At 53.4% G+C, this 21056-nt stretch overlaps 1 protein-coding gene across 1 annotated transcript in view; it reads left to right on the top strand.

The window, feature by feature from the left end:
* plppr4b (phospholipid phosphatase related 4b) overlaps nt 1-21056 on the top strand; it is a 47377-nt gene that overhangs the window by 6432 nt on the left and 19889 nt on the right. The window contains exon 2 of the mRNA XM_072451214.1: nt 19501-19686. Within this exon, the coding sequence (XP_072307315.1) occupies nt 19501-19686 (186 nt within the window). The remainder of the gene's footprint in view (nt 1-19500; nt 19687-21056) is intronic.

Raw genomic sequence — 21056 nt, 5'->3', positions numbered from 1 at the left:
AATGTGGTGATGGGGCACGTGAGGTCAGAGGTGGTGATGGGGCACGTGAGGTCAGAGGTGGTGATGGGGCACGTTGAGGGCAGAGGTGGTGATGGGGCACGTTGAGGTCAGAGGTGGTGATGGGGCACGTGATGTCAGAGGTGGTGATGGGGCACGTTGAGGTCAGAGGTGGTGATGGGGCACGTGAGGTCAGAGGTGGTGATGCGGCACGTTGAGGGCAGAGGTGGTGATGGGGCACGTTGAGGTCAGAGGTGGTGATGGGGCACGTGAGGTCAGAGGTGGTGATGGGGCACGTGAGGTCAGAGGTGGTGATGGGGCACGTTGAGGGCAGAGGTGGTGATGGGGCACGTTGAGGTCAGAGGTGGTGATGGGGCACGTTGAGGTCAGAGGTGGTGATGGGGCACGTTGAGGTCAGAGGTGGTGATGGGGCACGTTGAGGTCAGAGGTGGTGATGGGGCACGTGAGGTCAGAGGTGGTGATGGGGCACGTGAGGTCAGAGGTGGTGATGGGGCACGTTGAGGTCAGAGGTGGTGATGGGGCACGTGAGGTCAGAGGTGGTGATTGGGCACGTGAGGTCAGAAGTGGTGATGGAGCACGTTGAGGGCAGAGGTGGTGATGGGGCACGTGAGGTCAGAGGTGGTGATGGGGCACGTTGAGGGCAGAGGTGGTGATGGGGCACGTGAGGTCAGAGGTGGCGATGGGGCACGTGAGGTCAGAGGTGGCGATGGGGCACGTTGAGGGCAGAGGGGGTGATGGGGCACGTGAGGTCAGAGGTGGTGATGGGGCACGTTGAGGTCAGAGGTGGTGATGGGGCACGTTGAGGGCAGAGGTGGTGATGGGGCACGTTGAGGTCAGAGGTGGTGATGGGGCACGTTGAGGTCAGAGGTGGTGATGGGGCACTTGAGGTCAGAGGTGGTGATGGGGCACGTTGAGGTTAGAGGTGGTGATGGGGCACGTGAGGTCAGAGGTGGTGATGGGGCACTTGAGGTCAGAGGTGGTGATGGGGCACGTTGAGGGCAGAGGTGGTGATGGGACACGTTGAGGTCAGAGGTGGTGACGGGACACGCTGAGGTCAGAGGTGGTGATGGAGCACCTGAGGTCAGAGGTGGTGATGGGGCACGTTGAGGGCAGAGGTGGTGATGGGGCACGTTGAGGTCAGAGGTGGTGATGGGGCACGTGTGGTCAGAGGTGGTGATGGGGCACGTTGAGGTGGTGATGGGGCACGTGAGGTCAGAGGTGGTGATGGGGCACGTTGAGGGCAGATGGGGTGATGGGGCACGTTGAGGGCAGAGGTGGTGATGGGGCACGTGAGGTCTGAGGTGGTGATGGGGCACGTTGAGGTCAGAGGTGGTGATGGGGCACGTGAGGTCAGAGGTGGTGATGCGGCACGTTGAGGGCAGAGGTGGTGATGGGGCACGTTGAGATCAGAGGTGGTGATGGGGCACGTGAGGTCAGAGGTAGTGATGGGGCACGTTGAGGTCAGAGGTGGTAATGGGGCACGTTGAGGTCAGAGGTGGTGATGGGGCACGTTGAGGGCAGAGGTGATGATGGGGCACGTTGAGGTCAGAGGTGGTGATGGGGCACGTGAGGTCAGAGGTGGCGATGGGGCACGTTGAGGGCAGAGGGGGTGATGGGGCACGTTGAGGTCAGAGGTGGTGATGGGGCAAGTTGAGGTCAGAGGTGGTGATGGGGCACGTTGAGGGCAGAGGTGGTGATGGGGCACGTTGAGGGCAGAGGGGGTGATGGGGCACGTTGAGGTCAGAGGTGGTGATGGGGCAAGTTGAGGTCAGAGGTGGTGATGGGGCACGTTGAGGTCAGAGGTGGTGATGGGGCACGTTGAGGTCAGAGGTGGTGATGGGGCACGTTGCGGTCAGAGGTGGTGATGGGGCACGTGAGGTCAGAGGTTGTGATGGGGCACGTGAGGTCAGAGGTGGTGATGGGGCACGTTGAGGTGGTGATGGGGCACGTGAGGTCAGAGGTGGTGATGGGGCACGCGAGGTCAGAGGTGGTGATGGGGCACGTTGAGGTCAGAGGTGGTGATGGGGCACGTTGAGGTCAGAGGTGGTGATGGGGCACGTGAGGTCAGAGGTGGTGATGGGGCACGTTGAGGTGGTGATGGGGCACGTGAGGTCAGAGGTGGTGATGGGGCACGCGAGGTCAGAGGTGGTGATGGGGCACGTTGAGGTCAGAGGTGGTGATTGGGCACGTGAGGTCAGAAGTGGTGATGGGGCACGTTGAGGGCAGAGGTGGTGATGGGGCACGTTGAAGTCAGAGGTGGTGATGGGGCACGTTGAGGTCAGAGGTGGTGATGGGGCACGTGAGGTCAGAGGTTGTGATGGGGCACGTTGAGGTCAGAGGTGGTGATGGGGCACGTTGAAGTCAGAGGTGGTGATGGGGCACGTGAGGTCAGAGGTGGTGATGGAGCACGTTGAGGGCAGAGGTGGTGATGGGGCACGTGAGGTCAGAGGTGGTGATGGGGCACGTTGAGGGCAGAGGTGGTGATGGGGCACGTGAGGTCAGAGGTGGTGATGGGGCACGTGAGGTCAGAGGTGGCGATGGGGCACGTTGAGGGCAGAGGGGGTGATGGGGCACGTGAGGTCAGAGGTGGTGATGGGGCACGTTGAGGTCAGAGGTGGTGATGGGGCACGTTGAGGGCAGAGGTGGTGATGGGGCACGTTGAGGTCAGAGGTGGTGATGGGGCACGTTGAGGTCAGAGGTGGTGATGGGGCACTTGAGGTCAGAGGTGGTGATGGGGCACGTTGAGGTTAGAGGTGGTGATGGGGCACGTGAGGTCAGAGGTGGTGATGGGGCACTTGAGGTCAGAGGTGGTGATGGGGCACGTTGAGGGCAGAGGTGGTGATGGGACACGTTGAGGTCAGAGGTGGTGACGGGACACGCTGAGGTCAGAGGTGGTGATGGAGCACTTGAGGTCAGAGGTGGTGATGGGGCACGTTGAGGGCAGAGGTGGTGATGGGGCACGTTGAGGTCAGAGGTGGTGATGGGGCACGTGTGGTCAGAGGTGGTGATGGGGCACGTTGAGGTGGTGATGGGGCACGTGAGGTCAGAGGTGGTGATGGGGCACGTTGAGGGCAGATGGGGTGATGTGGCACGTTGAGGGCAGAGGTGGTGATGGGGCACGTGAGGTCTGAGGTGGTGATGGGGCACGTTGAGGTCAGAGGTGGTGATGGGGCACGTGAGGTCAGAGGTGGTGATGCGGCACGTTGAGGGCAGAGGTGGTGATGGGGCACGTTGAGATCAGAGGTGGTGATGGGGCACGTGAGGTCAGAGGTAGTGATGGGGCACGTTGAGGTCAGAGGTGGTAATGGGGCACGTTGAGGTCAGAGGTGGTGATGGGGCACGTTGAGGGCAGAGGTGATGATGGGGCACGTTGAGGTCAGAGGTGGTGATGGGGCACGTGAGGTCAGAGGTGGCGATGGGGCACGTTGAGGGCAGAGGGGGTGATGGGGCACGTTGAGGTCAGAGGTGGTGATGGGGCAAGTTGAGGTCAGAGGTGGTGATGGGGCACGTTGAGGGCAGAGGTGGTGATGGGGCACGTTGAGGGCAGAGGGGGTGATGGGGCACGTTGAGGTCAGAGGTGGTGATGGGGCAAGTTGAGGTCAGAGGTGGTGATGGGGCACGTTGAGGTCAGAGGTGGTGATGGGGCACGTTGAGGTCAGAGGTGGTGATGGGGCACGTTGCGGTCAGAGGTGGTGATGGGGCACGTGAGGTCAGAGGTTGTGATGGGGCACGTGAGGTCAGAGGTGGTGATGGGGCACGTTGAGGTGGTGATGGGGCACGTGAGGTCAGAGGTGGTGATGGGGCACGCGAGGTCAGAGGTGGTGATGGGGCACGTTGAGGTCAGAGGTGGTGATGGGGCACGTTGAGGTCAGAGGTGGTGATGGGGCACGTGAGGTCAGAGGTGGTGATGGGGCACGTTGAGGTGGTGATGGGGCACGTGAGGTCAGAGGTGGTGATGGGGCACGCGAGGTCAGAGGTGGTGATGGGGCACGTTGAGGTCAGAGGTGGTGATGGGGCACGTTGAGGTCAGAGGTGGTGATGGGGCACGTGAGGTCAGAGGTGGTGATGGGGCACGTTGAGGGCAGAGGTGGTGATGGGGCACGTGAGGTCAGAGGTTGTGATGGGGCACGTTGAGGTCAGAGGTGGTGATGGGGCACGTGAGGTCAGAGGTGGTGATGGGGCACGTTGAGGGCAGAGGTGGTGATGGGGCACGTTGAGGTCAGAGGTGGTGATGGGGCACGTTGAGGTCAGAGGTGGTGATGGGGCACGTGAGGTCAGAGGTGGTGATGGGGCACGTTGAGGGCAGAGGTGGTGATGGGGCACGTTGAGGTCAGAGGTGGTGATGGGGCACGTGAGGTCAGAGGTGGTGATGGGGCACGTTGGGGGCAGAGGTGGTGATGGGGCACGTTGAGGTCAGAGGTGGTGATGGGACACGTTGAGGTCAGAGGTGGTGATGGGGCACGTGAGGTCAGAGGTGGTGATGGGGCACGTGAGGGCAGAGGTGGTGATGGGGCACGTTGAGGTCAGAGGTGGTGATGGGGCACGTGAGGTCAGAGGTGGTGATGGGGCACGTTGAGGGCAGAGGTGGTGATGGGGCACGTTGAGGGCAGAGGTGGTGATGGGGCACGTTGAGGTCAGAGGTGGTGATGGGGCACGTTGAGGTCAGAGGTGGTGATGGGGCACGTGAGGTCAGAGGTGGTGATGGGGCACGTTGAGGTTAGAGGTGGTGATGGGGCACGTTGAGGTCAGAGGTGGTGATGGGGCACGTGAGGTCAGAGGTGGTGATGGGGCACGTGAGATCAGAGGTGGTGATGGGGCACGTTGAGGGCAGAGGTGGTGATGGGGCACATTGAAGTCAGAGGTGGTGATGGAGCACGTTGAGGTCAGAGGTGGTGATGGGGCACGTGAGGTCAGAGGTGGTGATGGGGCACGTTGAGGTCAAATGTGGTGATGGGGCACGTGAGGTCAGAGGTGGTGATGGGGCACGTGAGGTCAGAGGTGGTGATGGGGCACGTTGAGGTCAGAGGTGGTGATGGGGCACGTGATGTCAGAGGTGGTGATGGGGCACGTTGAGGTCAGAGGTGGTGATGGGGCACGTGAGGTCAGAGGTGGTGATGCGGCACGTTGAGGGCAGAGGTGGTGATGGGGCACGTTGAGGTCAGAGGTGGTGATGGGGCACGTGAGGTCAGAGGTGGTGATGGGGCACGTGAGGTCAGAGGTGGTGATGGGGCACGTTGAGGGCAGAGGTGGTGATGGGGCACGTTGAGGTCAGAGGTGGTGATGGGGCACGTTGAGGTCAGAGGTGGTGATGGGGCACGTTGAGGTCAGAGGTGGTGATGGGGCACGTGAGGTCAGAGGTGGTGATGGGGCACGTTGAGGTCAGAGGTGGTGATGGGGCACGTTGAGGTCAGAGGTGGTGATGGGGCACGTGAGGTCAGAGGTGGTGATTGGGCACGTGAGGTCAGAAGTGGTGATGGGGCACGTTGAGGGCAGAGGTGGTGATGGGGCACGTTGAAGTCAGAGGTGGTGATGGGGCACGTTGAGGTCAGAGGTGGTGATGGGGCACGTGAGGTCAGAGGTTGTGATGGGGCACGTTGAGGTCAGAGGTGGTGATGGGGCACGTGAGGTCAGAGGTGGTGATGGGGCACGTGAGGTCAGAGGTGGTGATGGGGCACATTGAGGGCAGAGGTGGTGATGGGGCACGTTGAGGTCAGAGGTGGTGATGGGGCACGCGAGGTCAGAGGTGGTGATGGGGCACGTTGAGGGCAGAGGTGGTGATGGGGCACGTTGAGGGCAGAGGTGGTGATGGGGCACGTTGAGGTCAGAGGTGGTGATGGGACACGTTGAGGTCAGAGGTGGTGACGGGACACGCTGAGGTCAGAGGTGGTGATGGAGCACGTGAGGTCAGAGGTGGTGATGGGGCACGTTGAGGGCAGAGGTGGTGATGGGGCACGTTGAGGTCAGAGGTGGTGATGGGGCACGTGTGGTCAGAGGTGGTGATGGGGCACGTTGAGGTGGTGATGGGGCACGTGAGGTCAGAGGTGGTGATGGGGCACGTTGAGGGCAGAGGGGGTGATGGGGCACGTTGAGGGCAGAGGTGGTGATGGGGCACGTGAGGTCTGAAGTGGTGATGGGGCACGTTGAGGTCAGAGGTGGTGATGGGGCACGTGAGGTCAGAGGTGGTGATGCGGCACGTTGAGGGCAGAGGTGGTGATGGGGCACGTTGAGGTCAGAGGTGGTGATGGGGCACGTGAGGTCAGAGGTAGTGATGGGGCACGTTGAGGTCAGAGGTAGTAATGGGGCACGTTGAGGTCAGAGGTGGTGATGGGGCACGTTGAGGGCAGAGGTGGTGATGGGGCACGTTGAGGTCAGAGGTGGTGATGGGGCACGTGAGGTCAGAGGTGGCGATGGGGCACGTTGAGGGCAGAGGGGGTGAAGGGGCACGTTGAGATCAGAGGTGGTGATGGGGCACGTGAGGTCAGAGGTAGTGATGGGGCACGTTGAGGTCAGAGGTGGTAATGGGGCACGTTGAGGTCAGAGGTGGTGATGGGGCACGTTGAGGGCAGAGGTGATGATGGGGCACGTTGAGGTCAGAGGTGGTGATGGGGCACGTGAGGTCAGAGGTGGCGATGGGGCACGTTGAGGGCAGAGGGGGTGATGGGGCACGTTGAGGTCAGAGGTGGTGATGGGGCAAGTTGAGGTCAGAGGTGGTGATGGGGCACGTTGAGGGCAGAGGTGGTGATGGGGCACGTTGAGGGCAGAGGGGGTGATGGGGCACGTTGAGGTCAGAGGTGGTGATGGGGCAAGTTGAGGTCAGAGGTGGTGATGGGGCACGTTGAGGTCAGAGGTGGTGATGGGGCACGTTGAGGTCAGAGGTGGTGATGGGGCACGTTGCGGTCAGAGGTGGTGATGGGGCACGTGAGGTCAGAGGTTGTGATGGGGCACGTGAGGTCAGAGGTGGTGATGGGGCACGTTGAGGTGGTGATGGGGCACGTGAGGTCAGAGGTGGTGATGGGGCACGCGAGGTCAGAGGTGGTGATGGGGCACGTTGAGGTCAGAGGTGGTGATGGGGCACGTTGAGGTCAGAGGTGGTGATGGGGCACGTGAGGTCAGAGGTGGTGATGGGGCACGTTGAGGTGGTGATGGGGCACGTGAGGTCAGAGGTGGTGATGGGGCACGCGAGGTCAGAGGTGGTGATGGGGCACGTTGAGGTCAGAGGTGGTGATGGGGCACGTTGAGGTCAGAGGTGGTGATGGGGCACGTGAGGTCAGAGGTGGTGATGGGGCACGTTGAGGGCAGAGGTGGTGATGGGGCACGTGAGGTCAGAGGTTGTGATGGGGCACGTTGAGGTCAGAGGTGGTGATGGGGCACGTGAGGTCAGAGGTGGTGATGGGGCACGTTGAGGGCAGAGGTGGTGATGGGGCACGTTGAGGTCAGAGGTGGTGATGGGGCACGTTGAGGTCAGAGGTGGTGATGGGGCACGTGAGGTCAGAGGTGGTGATGGGGCACGTTGAGGGCAGAGGTGGTGATGGGGCACGTTGAGGTCAGAGGTGGTGATGGGGCACGTGAGGTCAGAGGTGGTGATGGGGCACGTTGGGGGCAGAGGTGGTGATGGGGCACGTTGAGGTCAGAGGTGGTGATGGGACACGTTGAGGTCAGAGGTGGTGATGGGGCACGTGAGGTCAGAGGTGGTGATGGGGCACGTGAGGTCAGAGGTGGTGATGGGGCACGTTGAGGTCAGAGGTGGTGATGGGGCACGTGAGGTCAGAGGTGGTGATGGGGCACGTTGAGGGCAGAGGTGGTGATGGGGCACGTTGAGGGCAGAGGTGGTGATGGGGCACGTTGAGGTCAGAGGTGGTGATGGGGCACGTTGAGGTCAGAGGTGGTGATGGGGCACGTGAGGTCAGAGGTGGTGATGGGGCACGTTGAGGTTAGAGGTGGTGATGGGGCACGTTGAGGTCAGAGGTGGTGATGGGGCACGTGAGGTCAGAGGTGGTGATGGGGCACGTGAGATCAGAGGTGGTGATGGGGCACGTTGAGGGCAGAGGTGGTGATGGGGCACATTGAAGTCAGAGGTGGTGATGGAGCACGTTGAGGTCAGAGGTGGTGATGGGGCACGTGAGGTCAGAGGTGGTGATGGGGCACGTTGAGGTCAAATGTGGTGATGGGGCACGTGATGTCAGAGGTGGTGATGGGGCACGTGAGGTCAGAGGTGGTGATGGGGCACGTTGAGGTCAGAGGTGGTGATGGGGCACGTGATGTCAGAGGTGGTGATGGGGCACGTTGAGGTCAGAGGTGGTGATGGGGCACGTGAGGTCAGAGGTGGTGATGCGGCACGTTGAGGGCAGAGGTGGTGATGGGGCACGTTGAGGTCAGAGGTGGTGATGGGGCACGTGAGGTCAGAGGTGGTGATGGGGCACGTGAGGTCAGAGGTGGTGATGGGGCACGTTGAGGGCAGAGGTGGTGATGGGGCACGTTGAGGTCAGAGGTGGTGATGGGGCACGTTGAGGTCAGAGGTGGTGATGGGGCACGTTGAGGTCAGAGGTGGTGATGGGGCACGTGAGGTCAGAGGTGGTGATGGGGCACGTTGAGGTCAGAGGTGGTGATGGGGCACGTTGAGGTCAGAGGTGGTGATGGGGCACGTGAGGTCAGAGGTGGTGATTGGGCACGTGAGGTCAGAAGTGGTGATGGGGCACGTTGAGGGCAGAGGTGGTGATGGGGCACGTTGAAGTCAGAGGTGGTGATGGGGCACGTTGAGGTCAGAGGTGGTGATGGGGCACGTGAGGTCAGAGGTTGTGATGGGGCACGTTGAGGTCAGAGGTGGTGATGGGGCACGTGAGGTCAGAGGTGGTGATGGGGCACGTGAGGTCAGAGGTGGTGATGGGGCACATTGAGGGCAGAGGTGGTGATGGGGCACGTTGAGGTCAGAGGTGGTGATGGGGCACGCGAGGTCAGAGGTGGTGATGGGGCACGTTGAGGGCAGAGGTGGTGATGGGGCACGTTGAGGGCAGAGGTGGTGATGGGGCACGTTGAGGTCAGAGGTGGTGATGGGACACGTTGAGGTCAGAGGTGGTGACGGGACACGCTGAGGTCAGAGGTGGTGATGGAGCACGTGAGGTCAGAGGTGGTGATGGGGCACGTTGAGGGCAGAGGTGGTGATGGGGCACGTTGAGGTCAGAGGTGGTGATGGGGCACGTGTGGTCAGAGGTGGTGATGGGGCACGTTGAGGTGGTGATGGGGCACGTGAGGTCAGAGGTGGTGATGGGGCACGTTGAGGGCAGAGGGGGTGATGGGGCACGTTGAGGGCAGAGGTGGTGATGGGGCACGTGAGGTCTGAAGTGGTGATGGGGCACGTTGAGGTCAGAGGTGGTGATGGGGCACGTGAGGTCAGAGGTGGTGATGCGGCACGTTGAGGGCAGAGGTGGTGATGGGGCACGTTGAGGTCAGAGGTGGTGATGGGGCACGTGAGGTCAGAGGTAGTGATGGGGCACGTTGAGGTCAGAGGTAGTAATGGGGCACGTTGAGGTCAGAGGTGGTGATGGGGCACGTTGAGGGCAGAGGTGGTGATGGGGCACGTTGAGGTCAGAGGTGGTGATGGGGCACGTGAGGTCAGAGGTGGCGATGGGGCACGTTGAGGGCAGAGGGGGTGAAGGGGCACGTTGAGGTCAGAGGTGGTGATGGGGCAAGTTGAGGTCAGAGGTGGTGATGGGGCACGTTGAGGGCAGAGGTGGTGATGGGGCACGTTGAGGGCAGAGGGGGTGATGGGGCACGTTGAGGTCAGAGGTGGTGATGGGGCAAGTTGAGGTCAGAGGTGGTGATGGGGCACGTTGAGGTCAGAGGTGGTGATGGGGCACGTTGCGGTCAGAGGTGGTGATGGGGCACGTTGCGGTCAGAGTTGGTGATGGGGCACGTGAGGTCAGAGGTTGTGATGGGGCACGTGAGGTCAGAGGTGGTGATGGGGCACGTTGAGGTGGTGATGGGGCACGTGAGGTCAGAGGTGGTGATGGGGCACGCGAGGTCAGAGGTGGTGATGGGGCACGTTGAGGTCAGAGGTGGTGATGGGGCACGTTGAGGTCAGAGGTGGTGATGGGGCACGTGAGGTCAGAGGTGGTGATGGGGCACGTTGAGGGCAGAGGTGGTGATGGGGCACGTGAGGTCAGAGGTGGTGATGGGCCACGTTGAGGGCAGAGGTTGTGATGGGGCACGTTGAGGTCAGAGGTGGTGATGGGGCAAGTTGAGGTTGGAGGTGGTGATGGGGCACGTTGAGGGCAGAGGTGGTGATGGAGCACGTTGAGGGCAGAGGTGGTGATGGGGCACGTGAGGTCAGAGGTGGTGATGGGGCACGTTGAGGGCAGAGGTGGTGATGGGGCACGTGAGGTCAGAGGTGGTGATGGGGCACGTGAGGTCAGAGGTGGCGATGGGGCACGTTGAGGGCAGAGGGGGTGATGGGGCACGTGAGGTCAGAGGTGGTGATGGGGCACGTTGAGGTCAGAGGTGGTGATGGGGCACGTTGAGGGCAGAGGTGGTGATGGGGCACGTTGAGGTCAGAGGTGGTGATGGGGCACTTGAGGTCAGAGGTGGTGATGGGGCACTTGAGGTCAGAGGTGGTGATGGGGCACGTTGAGGGCAGAGGTGGTGATGGGACACGTTGAGGTCAGAGGTGGTGACGGGACACGCTGAGGTCAGAGGTGGTGATGGAGCACGTGAGGTCAGAGGTGGTGATGGGGCACGTTGAGGGCAGAGGTGGTGATGGGGCACGTGTGGTCAGAGGTGGTGATGGGGCACGTTGAGGTGGTGATGGGGCACGTGAGGTCAGAGGTGGTGATGGGGCACGTTGAGGGCAGAGGGGGTGATGGGGCACGTTGAGGGCAGAGGTGGTGATGGGGCACGTGAGGTCTGAGGTGGTGATGGGGCACGTGAGGTCAGAGGTGGTGATGCGGCACGTTGAGGGCAGAGGTGGTGATGGGGCACGTTGAGGTCAGAGGTGGTGATGGGGCACGTGAGGTCAGAGGTAGTGATGGGGCACGTTGAGGTCAGAGGTGGTAATGGGGCACGTTGAGGTCAGAGGTGGTGATGGGGCACGTTGAGGGCAGAGGTGATGATGGGGCACGTTGAGGTCAGAGGTGGTGATGGGGCACGTGAGGTCAGAGGTGGCGATGGGGCACGTTGAGGGCAGAGGGGGTGATGGGGCACGTTGAGGTCAGAGGTGGTGATGGGGCAAGTTGAGGTCAGAGGTGGTGATGGGGCACGTTGAGGGCAGAGGTGGTGATGGGGCACGTTGAGGGCAGAGGGGGTGATGGGGCACGTTGAGGTCAGAGGTGGTGATGGGGCAAGTTGAGGTCAGAGGTGGTGATGGGGCACGTTGAGGTCAGAGGTGGTGATGGGGCACGTTGAGGTCAGAGGTGGTGATGGGGCACGTTGCGGTCAGAGGTGGTGATGGGGCACGTGAGGTCAGAGGTTGTGATGGGGCACGTGAGGTCAGAGGTGGTGATGGGGCACGTTGAGGTGGTGATGGGGCACGTGAGGTCAGAGGTGGTGATGGGGCACGCGAGGTCAGAGGTGGTGATGGGGCACGTTGAGGTCAGAGGTGGTGATGGGGCACGTTGAGGTCAGAGGTGGTGATGGGGCACGTGAGGTCAGAGGTGGTGATGGGGCACGTTGAGGTGGTGATGGGGCACGTGAGGTCAGAGGTGGTGATGGGGCACGCGAGGTCAGAGGTGGTGATGGGGCACGTTGAGGTCAGAGGTGGTGATGGGGCACGTTGAGGTCAGAGGTGGTGATGGGGCACGTGAGGTCAGAGGTGGTGATGGGGCACGTTGAGGGCAGAGGTGGTGATGGGGCACGTGAGGTCAGAGGTTGTGATGGGGCACGTTGAGGTCAGAGGTGGTGATGGGGCAAGTTGAGGTTGGAGGTGGTGATGGGGCACGTTGAGGGCAGAGGTGGTGATGGAGCACGTTGAGGGCAGAGGTGGTGATGGGGCACGTGAGGTCAGAGGTGGTGATGGGGCACGTTGAGGGCAGAGGTGGTGATGGGGCACGTGAGGTCAGAGGTGGTGATGGGGGACGTTGAGGTCAGAGGTGGTGATGGGGCACGTGAGGGCAGAGGTGGTGATGGGGCACGTTGAGGTCAGAGGTGGTGATGGGGCACGTGAGGTCAGAGGTGGTGATGGGGGACGTTGAGGTCAGAGGTGGTGATGGGGGACGTTGAGGTCAGAGGTGGTGATGGGGCACGATGAGGTCAGAGGTGGTGATGGGGCACGATGAGGTCAGGGGGTCCGGGTGTAGTTAAGGTGCGGGAAAGGGGGATCGGGTGAGTTTTGGGTGATGGGGCATAGTGAAGAGAAGTGATTGGGTGACGTTTGGATCAAGGATTTGAAGCCGTACCTGCGGGGACCCATGGTACCTGCATGGTGCACTGGCTGCTCATGGGAGCCCCTCATGGGAGCCCCTCATGGGAGCCCCCGTGGTGACTGCTCCGGTGTCACTTATTGTGAAAATCTGTTTGAAAGATGTTCTTCTGGAGTTGTGTTTGTGGAGATGTTTGACTAAAAAGGAGGAGTGAGTTTAGGGTGCTAAGGTGGTGATAGAGGAGTGAGTTCAGGGTGCTGAGGTGGTGATGGAGGAGTGAGTTCAGGGTGCTGAGGTGGTGATGGAGGAGTGAGTTCAGGGTGCTGAGGTGGTGATGGAGGAGTGAGTTCAGGGTGCTGAAGTGGTGATGGAGGAATGAGTTTAGGGTGCTGAGGTGGTGATGGAGGAGTGAGTTTAGGGTGCTGAGGTGGTGATGGAGGAGTGAGTTCAGGGTGCTGAAGTGGTGATGGAGGAATGAGTTTAGGGTACTGAGGTGGTGATGGAGGAGTGAGTTTAGGGTGCTGAGGTGGTGATGGAGGAGTGAGTTCAGGGTGCTGAGGTGGTGATGGAGGAGTGAGTTTGGGGTGCTAAGGTGGTGATGGAGTAGTGAGTTCAGGGTGCTGAGGTGGTGATGGAGGAGTGAGTTTAGGGTGCTGAGGTGGTGATGGAGGAGTGAGTTTGGGGTGCTAAGCGGGTGATGGAGGAGTGAGTTCAGAGTGCTGAGGTGGTGATGGAGGAGTGAGTCTAGTTGTAGATAGTTATAGAGTTTTGAATCGCATATGAGGTTCCCTGTCCTGCCATATAAATCTTGACATAGTTTTATCCCACTCATTAAATAACCAGTTGGATGGAAATTGGGAGGGTCTGGAATGGATAGCCAATGAGTGCCACCGATCACACTCAGACTTTGAGTCATCCAATTACATTGGACATTGTTAATGATGCTTTACCCTCACAGCCAATGAGCAGCTTAAGTTTGCCACGCTTTCTTTTAAACTGAAAGTGAACGTGTTTAGTTGCTCTGAAGATGTAATCCACACGTCATCGTTTATGAAATCTAAACTTGGAACAACACACAAAAATGTTAGAATACTTTTTTTTCCGTTTAATGACAATGCCAGTAAGAAAGAATGTCAGATTCTTAATATTCAATGTTTTGTGTTTTAAACTGAAATAAATTTAAATGACAAAACTTAGATTTTAGACTCGTGAGGTTCAGTTTCAGGTTTCTTTATTATTTGTATTTCTTCATATGGAGAGAATTGGGTTGGAGTAGAGGTCAGAACCATCAACATACTGTAAACAGACATGACACAATACAAACAAAAATACATTTAAAACCTATTTCACATACACAATGTACACTCAGGTTTGACACACTGTACAGTCAGTCCATGTTGTGGTTAATTAGTTTAATTGACTGAGGAATGAACAGGATTTCATACATGTTACGTAGGAGAATGTTCTGTCTCCTTCCAGACTGCATGAGCTTTTACTGATTGTTGAGCACACAAGAGCTATGTAATGAACTGACTGCTCACAGACGGTCTGTGGAGCGGTCAGAGTGGACCTACCTGCCAGTTTGACCAATCCAAGGATCTGTGATTACATTTTACAGTCAGGTTTCCAAACAAGCTGACTATTCCATTTGTTAGGTCGGATGCAATTTTATAATTTTATTTTGTGTTTTTGTGAAGCACTTTGTGACTTATGTCTGTGAAAGGTGCTATACAAATCAGGCTGCGAAATAGATGGGGCCCGGGGCCCGTAAGCCCTCAAATCGCCGGCGGGCCCCGGGTTTGAATTAGGAGGGGGCCCCGCCGTGCCCCTGTATCGAAATTCTTCGAAAAAATCAAGATTTAACTAGTAATTTGGCCATATTTGGGGCCTTTTCATCGCTTAAGTTTCGTTTTGACAGACATGCCACTTCGCAGTATTCACGCTTCTCAATGGCCGAGCAGTGTCCGTGATCTAATTTCGATGAAAGCGGGCATCTGATTGGCCGCTGCGTTCGGTCGCGTTCAGGTGTACCCGGAAATGCCCGGTCTAATTTTGCCCCAAAAGTGATATCTAGGTTGGCGGGCGTCAATCTCTACTCAGTCCACAATTCAGTCTTTTTAAAGGTGTTTGCAACAAAAGCTGTGTCAATGTGGAAGTATCCAAGGGCCCCCCGCCTTTTGGAGTTGTTAGCATCGGGGCAATATATATATGTTTGTAGTTTCTTTTGTAGGCTGTGATTTTATATATTCCACAAGATCTCCTTGTGTCAAATGCTGTAAACAGTATTTATTTTGTATCTAAGAAACATTATTATATTGACTTAAACAGTTTTAAAGATCATGATCTCTGGTTTATAGGAATTCAGTATTTGTGCTCTTCCTTCAATGTTCATTGTGATGACGCTGCTGGGCGTGTTTCAATCCCAGAATGCAATGCGTGAGTCAAATCTAAATCAAGTTACACCGTGATAGAGAGTGACATGTACTATGGCCACGTCAATGGCGCCGACAGAGGCAAACCAACTTGTAAAAGGCAATATAGATTCCGTTTTGTGCGTTCTGTTTGGTTACAGAAGCATGTGTAGGACCGAAAATGAAGACGCTTATTCGTTGTGCAGTGCGTTATCAGTCCTTTGGGATGTAAGATAGGTTTTCCAGCACGATAAAAATATTCAGCAAGGCGGTTTAGGAAAGACCGGTCGGTGAGTCGGCAAAATAATTGAAAAATAAAAGATTTTTTTTTCAGTCGGCTAGTTTCATACCGGGTCGGTCGGGTTACGGCAAACAGCCATATTATTTTGCTCAGCCTTAGTTACTTACAATACTAGCTCTATAGATGGTCAGCATTCTTAATCCTTAATCTTCTTAAAGTTACATGCTCAACTAAATTGCTCGTAAGTATACTTTATCATGGGCTCACCTGGGGTCCGCCACAACCCCTTCTGTTTAGTCACATGACTTGTAAATAATGATTGTCACACCATTTCATGAAGTGGTCGACTCCAGATGTGTGGCCCCTGATGTCAGAGGGCCTGTGAGCAGACTTAGTGTCGTCCCAAATCTTCATACTGATTCTTGTTTGTGAGCTAAGGCAATCATTCGCTCTCATTCTTTGAATACACAAATTGATGGATCCAACTGGTGCTTTACTTTTAGTCAGAACTCATTTGTAATTCTCTCTATTGCCTTTACAACACAAGAGGTAAAGACCTACAATCACTGTAGTCTGACCCCCATGTCTTTTTAGGTTGCACTGTGTCCTTTTGCACCTGCCCTAGTGTGCATTTTTTAAGTGGGGAAACATGGGCTTTCAAAGGAAACTCACCCAGACACAGGGGTCAGTGGATGCTCCACGAGAATGGCCCCAAGCATTGATATTTAACCCAGAAACGTCTTGCCGAGAGTGATACATTTGCCACTAAGCTGCAAGAAGCTATCATTTGCTGTTTATCTTGCCCTTCCATGCAAGATGAACCAATCTGGTTTGAGCCAGGTTATCTTTACTCTGCATGCTAACAATATTTGTGCGCTGTCTACAAGTTTAGCTATCAAAAGACTTTGAGAGAAAGATGTCTGGATTTTCAGGAAAAAGTGGTTGCTGCAGACACTCTTGTTTTACTCGTCTTGATCTGTTTTGGCTCTGCTCTACCAAAAATAGCCGCAGAACCCCACTGGAGCAATTTCTCTATTTTCTAACATGTATTATTCAGCTGAGTTTGTCCTGTGGAATCACCTACAGCCCTTCCTCTCATTGCTCTGACTTTGGAAAGATGCAGACTCTTCACACAGCTCAGAATAGAATTCATTTCAAAAGGGTTAGGGTGGTTCAACACTGTACTACATTTTTCTAGTATTACTTGTCTGTATGAATAACAAAACAATTGAGACAATATTGAGATATGTTTTTCTTGTGGTTGAAAATATATTCCGTACGTATTGCCAGGTGGATATATTGATTACATGGTATGTTCTGTATTATTATTTTTTTTTTGATTTTGCGCCCGTAGGCTTTATTGACAGGAAAGTAGTGTGAAATGGGGGATGAGAGAGAAGGGAGGACATGCAGTAAATAGTTGTAGGAATCAAACTCACGACACTGCGAAAGGCCCGGCTGGAGCCCAGCATACGTGTGCTGTGCCTTAACAACTTCACCACCGGGCAGCACTGATTACATCATATTTTCATTAAAAAAACCTAAAGGAAACTGCAAAAACGTTGAACCTGGGTCACATCCCCAGAGCCACTGCTTCATCATTCCGGCCCAGTCCCGACAACATCTTCGGTTGGCGGTGCAATTCCAGCTACCACAGATGAACACATCTTACATTTGTGTCCTTAAGACACGTAACCGGCCTCACCTCCTGTGTCTACTCTGGTGTGTGAGTGAGTGGTCTTTGATGTAAAGCTTTGAGTGCCTTGAAGATAGAAAAGAGCTATATATAGTGAGGAAAGTAAGTATTTGAACACCCTGCGATTTTGCAAGTTCTCCCACTTAGAAATTATGGAGAGGTCAGAAATATTCATCATTGGTGCATTTCCACTCTGAGAGACTTAAATCGCATTGTATTATTTTTAAATGATTAATTTGTATGTAATTACTTAAGTAATAACTCACTGTTATTAAATAAGTATTTGAACACCTGAGAAAATCAGTATTAATATTTTGTACAGAAGCCTTTGTTTACAATTTTATAGGTCAAACGTTTCCTGTAGATCTTGACCAGGTTTGCACACACTGCTGCAGGGATTTTGGCCCACTCCTCTACACAGATCTTCTCTAGATCTGTCAGGTTTTGGTCGCAGAGCAACACAGAGTTTCATCTCCCTCCAAAGATTTTCTTTTGGATTTAGGTCTGGAGACTGGCTTGACCACTCCAGAACCTTGATGTGCTTCTTACGGAGCCACTCCTTGGTTCTCCTGCCTGTGTGCTTCAGGTCATTGTCATGTTGGAAGACCCATATGCAGAAAAGCACCCCTAAAGCATGATTTTTCCTCCCCCATGCTTCACTATAGGGATGGTGTTCTTGGGATGGTACTCATCCTTCTTCTTCCTCCAAACACAGCGAGTGGAGTTTATGCCAAAAGGTTCTATTTTGGTCTCATCTGACACACATAAGTTTCACCACCTACGACTTATCTGGATCATCCAGATGGTCAATGGCAAACCTCAGACGGGCCTGGGCATGTGCTGACTTAAGCAAAGGAACCTTCTGTGCGATGCAGAATTTTAACATTTTAACATCTTTTTTCACCAAGCTGCTTGTCAATTTCCCCGTAGCCCTTTCCAGCCTTGTGGATGTCTACACTTTAGTCTTTGGTGTCTTTTGACAGCTCTTTGGCCTTGCCCATGGTAGTAGTTGGAGTCTGGCTGATTGTGGGGTGGACTGGTGTCTTTATACAGCTAACGAGCTCAAACAGGGACTACTAATTTAGATCAAAAAGTGGAGGAGAGGTGGACTTTTTAAAGGCAGACTAACAGGTCTTTGAGAGACAGAATTCTTGCTGATTGGCAGGTGTTCAAATACTTATTTGCAGCAATAACATACAAATAAATTATTTAAAAATCATACAATACAACATTTTATTTTTTTAAGATTCTGTCTCTCATAGTGGAAATGCACCTGCGATGAAAATTTCAGACCGCTCCATCATTTATAAGTGGGAGAACGTGCAGAATCGCAGGGTGTTCAAATACATACTTTCCTCACTGTAAATGTGACCATTTACCATTTTAGATCTGAACCAGGTCAGATACACGACTATTCCAGGTCTAAACGAGGGCTAGATGTAAAATAAGACTACCTAATTGCTCTCCAAGCTTTAAAGTAGGGGAAATCTAAAGAACCAAAAAATGTGGATTAAATTAGATTTATTTGAACAACTTGAAGGAACACGTACCACAGTGAGGACCAGTGATGTACAGTATAATACTGTTGAGTTGAGGTAGATCTACAGAATGTCATTTCAAACCCAATTCATTATTAATTAAATCAGTTGGACATTTCAGCCCTATGTTGTCTATGTTTTCTGTCTGACCATTTCACTGCATGTGTGAGCAATTAATTTATTTATGGGGTGAATGAATTCCCTGTGACATATTCTATCAGTCCAGCCCCATCGTCAGGTCAGCATCACCATTCCCTCTCTGAGCGCATTAGTCTGCTCACTGGACCACACATACCAGGGACACTTAGAGCTGTCCTGCATCTTTATGTATTTATGACAATCTGAACTGCTCCTGGTCCTCCTCCGCTGCTCTTTTCATTATCGCCCACAGCAAGTCCTCTCAACCCTCCTCTCCATCCTCTGACCCTCTCCTCCTGACTCGCAGAGGGCTGCATGGGGTCTAGATAATGTTAGATGCATTATTTTCATTTGCTTTAAACCAGTGGACATATAGCCAACCTCAAGCCAGACACATCGAACTGCATTTCCAAACATAACATAAGCTCAACCTTGTTTGTTTCACAGTTTTATTGGGCCAGTAAGAAACTTTTTAATAGATTCCAAGTCTCTTGTCACGTCTAATAAACATAAAATAATAACAATAGTCATTTAGTTCTACTTGAGCTGAAGGTTCTTTGTCAATCACTAATCAAATTATAGAGTCACGATTATTGTGAGTCGAAATATTGCGATTTTACAATTAATCATTATTATCAGCAACAAGTAACGAAACGTTGATTTAGTATTTTTTATGTTTTAACTTGCAAGTATTCCTGTGAGAAGAAAATGTGTTAATTATTCATTAATATCAATTAACTTACCCTTTAATACAGCAGGGCTTTTTTAAAATAAAATATAATTGCCATGAATGTATTTATATTTACAACCACAATGCTGCAGAACAGGGTAGAATCAATTGTGTCATAATATTCTATATGTGTAACTATAAATATAACCAGTTCATAAATTATACCTTGAATAATATACTGAATGAGGAATACTACATTCTAATGCTAAATTCTACTACTTTTACATTTTTGAGAAAAGCACTGTATTCAAAGGAAACCAGAGATAATAAACTGTACACAGAACCACGTGATTACCATATTCCAGAGCTTCCAGTAGTGAGAGGAGAATGCTAACCACTCTGCCATTTGTCTGATGTTGCTGTTGTTTCTGTGTGTCCCAGTTGCCCATCCTGGTATCGTTCGTGGTCAGCCTGTACTTCCTGGAGTGGACTGATGTCTTCAAACCGACCAAGTCTGGGTTCACCTGCCACGACAGGAGCCTGAGCCTGCCGTACATCGAGCCCACTCATGAGGTCATCCCCCTGCTCATGCTGCTCAGCCTGGCCTTCGCTGGACCTGCCATCACCGTAAGCACCACAACCAGGCACTGCTAAAACACTCCCTTGACCCATTAACGCCTGTTGCCTTATTTGCCACAAGCTCAAATAAGTATCAGTCATCAATACAACCAACATTCCCACTTTTTAAGTTTTTAAAAAGTGGTTATATAATGCATTTCAGGACAAAATAATCTCATTAATCTGTATCCGGACCCGATCCGTATCAGGACCCTGCAGCTATCGAAAGATGGGAGGTTGAGGTTTACCTTGTCTTAAAAATTACTTTATCTCAGCTCAAATTAGAGTACTGTTGTATTAGTGTGACCAAAAATATGAAGCGCAATGGAAACATATTGAGTGTAATGCGGTGCCAGAGGTTCCTGTATAGGCTTTACTGGCAGAAAGGTTGGGTCACATGGACAGGATAGAGAATCCTCGGGGAGAAGCTGTGCTTAGTATCTGGAAGGAGCTAATACAAACATACAAACCAGGGCCCTGGGCAAGGTTCCAAATGGCGCCCCCTGCCCCCATGCGTAATAAAACTTAGCCTTTTGTTGGATTATTTTCTCATTACTTTAGTATGTGTATGGGCATAAGAAAAGGATCTCTGGACTGAATTCTGACTCAGTGGCTCAGTGCACTATATAGTCTTTATATACCATAGTCCTATGGATGTGTCTGCACATCAGTCACAGACTCTAATACCAATAACTAATGCACTGACATTTTGGTCACAAATGTTGTCCTTCCTTCAGTCACTTACATATGATGCGCTCTGTTTGATCATCATTTGATTACGACCTATGTAAAACATGTACAAATAAAAGCACTAACACAATGTAACAATGTAACAAATAAAATAGTACAATAGATCTCAGCATGATTAAAAATATTTAGACCTATTGCCATTGCCACATGTGGCCCGCGGGCCGTAGTTTGCCCACCCCTGCTCTAGAGACAGGGATAGTCATTTTAAATAACATATGTTGACATCCTTTGAATTGGCTAAATGTTGAATTGCATTGCTTTCTTTGTCACTGCAAATTGAATTTTATTACATTTAATTGAATTTCTCCACAAATCTGAGGTTTTGAGTTTTTCATAAAATAAAGACACATTAGTAATTTAGTTCAGAATATGTAGAGCTGAAACTGGTTCTAGTCCATATCCAATTGGGTCAGCTAAGTCTGGAGGTTTAGGCAAAAGAAATAATGATGTATGCGAGTGTGAGCGGCCAGATGTGCTCACTCCAGCTCAGACAATCCTTTTTCTTCAAGCGAACACTTTGCTAAATAATTTAAAACTCCTTTAAAACATGTTCCTTGTACGCTGTTGTTATCCATTCACTGTAGAAGTAAAATGGAGAGTCGGGACTTCACGGAGCCATAGGGTCTGTG

The sequence above is a fragment of the Eucyclogobius newberryi genome, unplaced genomic scaffold (assembly GCF_026437365.1).
Source record: "Eucyclogobius newberryi isolate DKJ021-1_F unplaced genomic scaffold, fEucNew1.0.hap1 SCAF_18, whole genome shotgun sequence".
NCBI lineage: Eukaryota > Metazoa > Chordata > Actinopteri > Gobiiformes > Gobiidae > Eucyclogobius > Eucyclogobius newberryi.
Note: the sequence above shows the minus strand (reverse complement) of the source record. Positions and strands in the feature narration are given on the sequence as shown.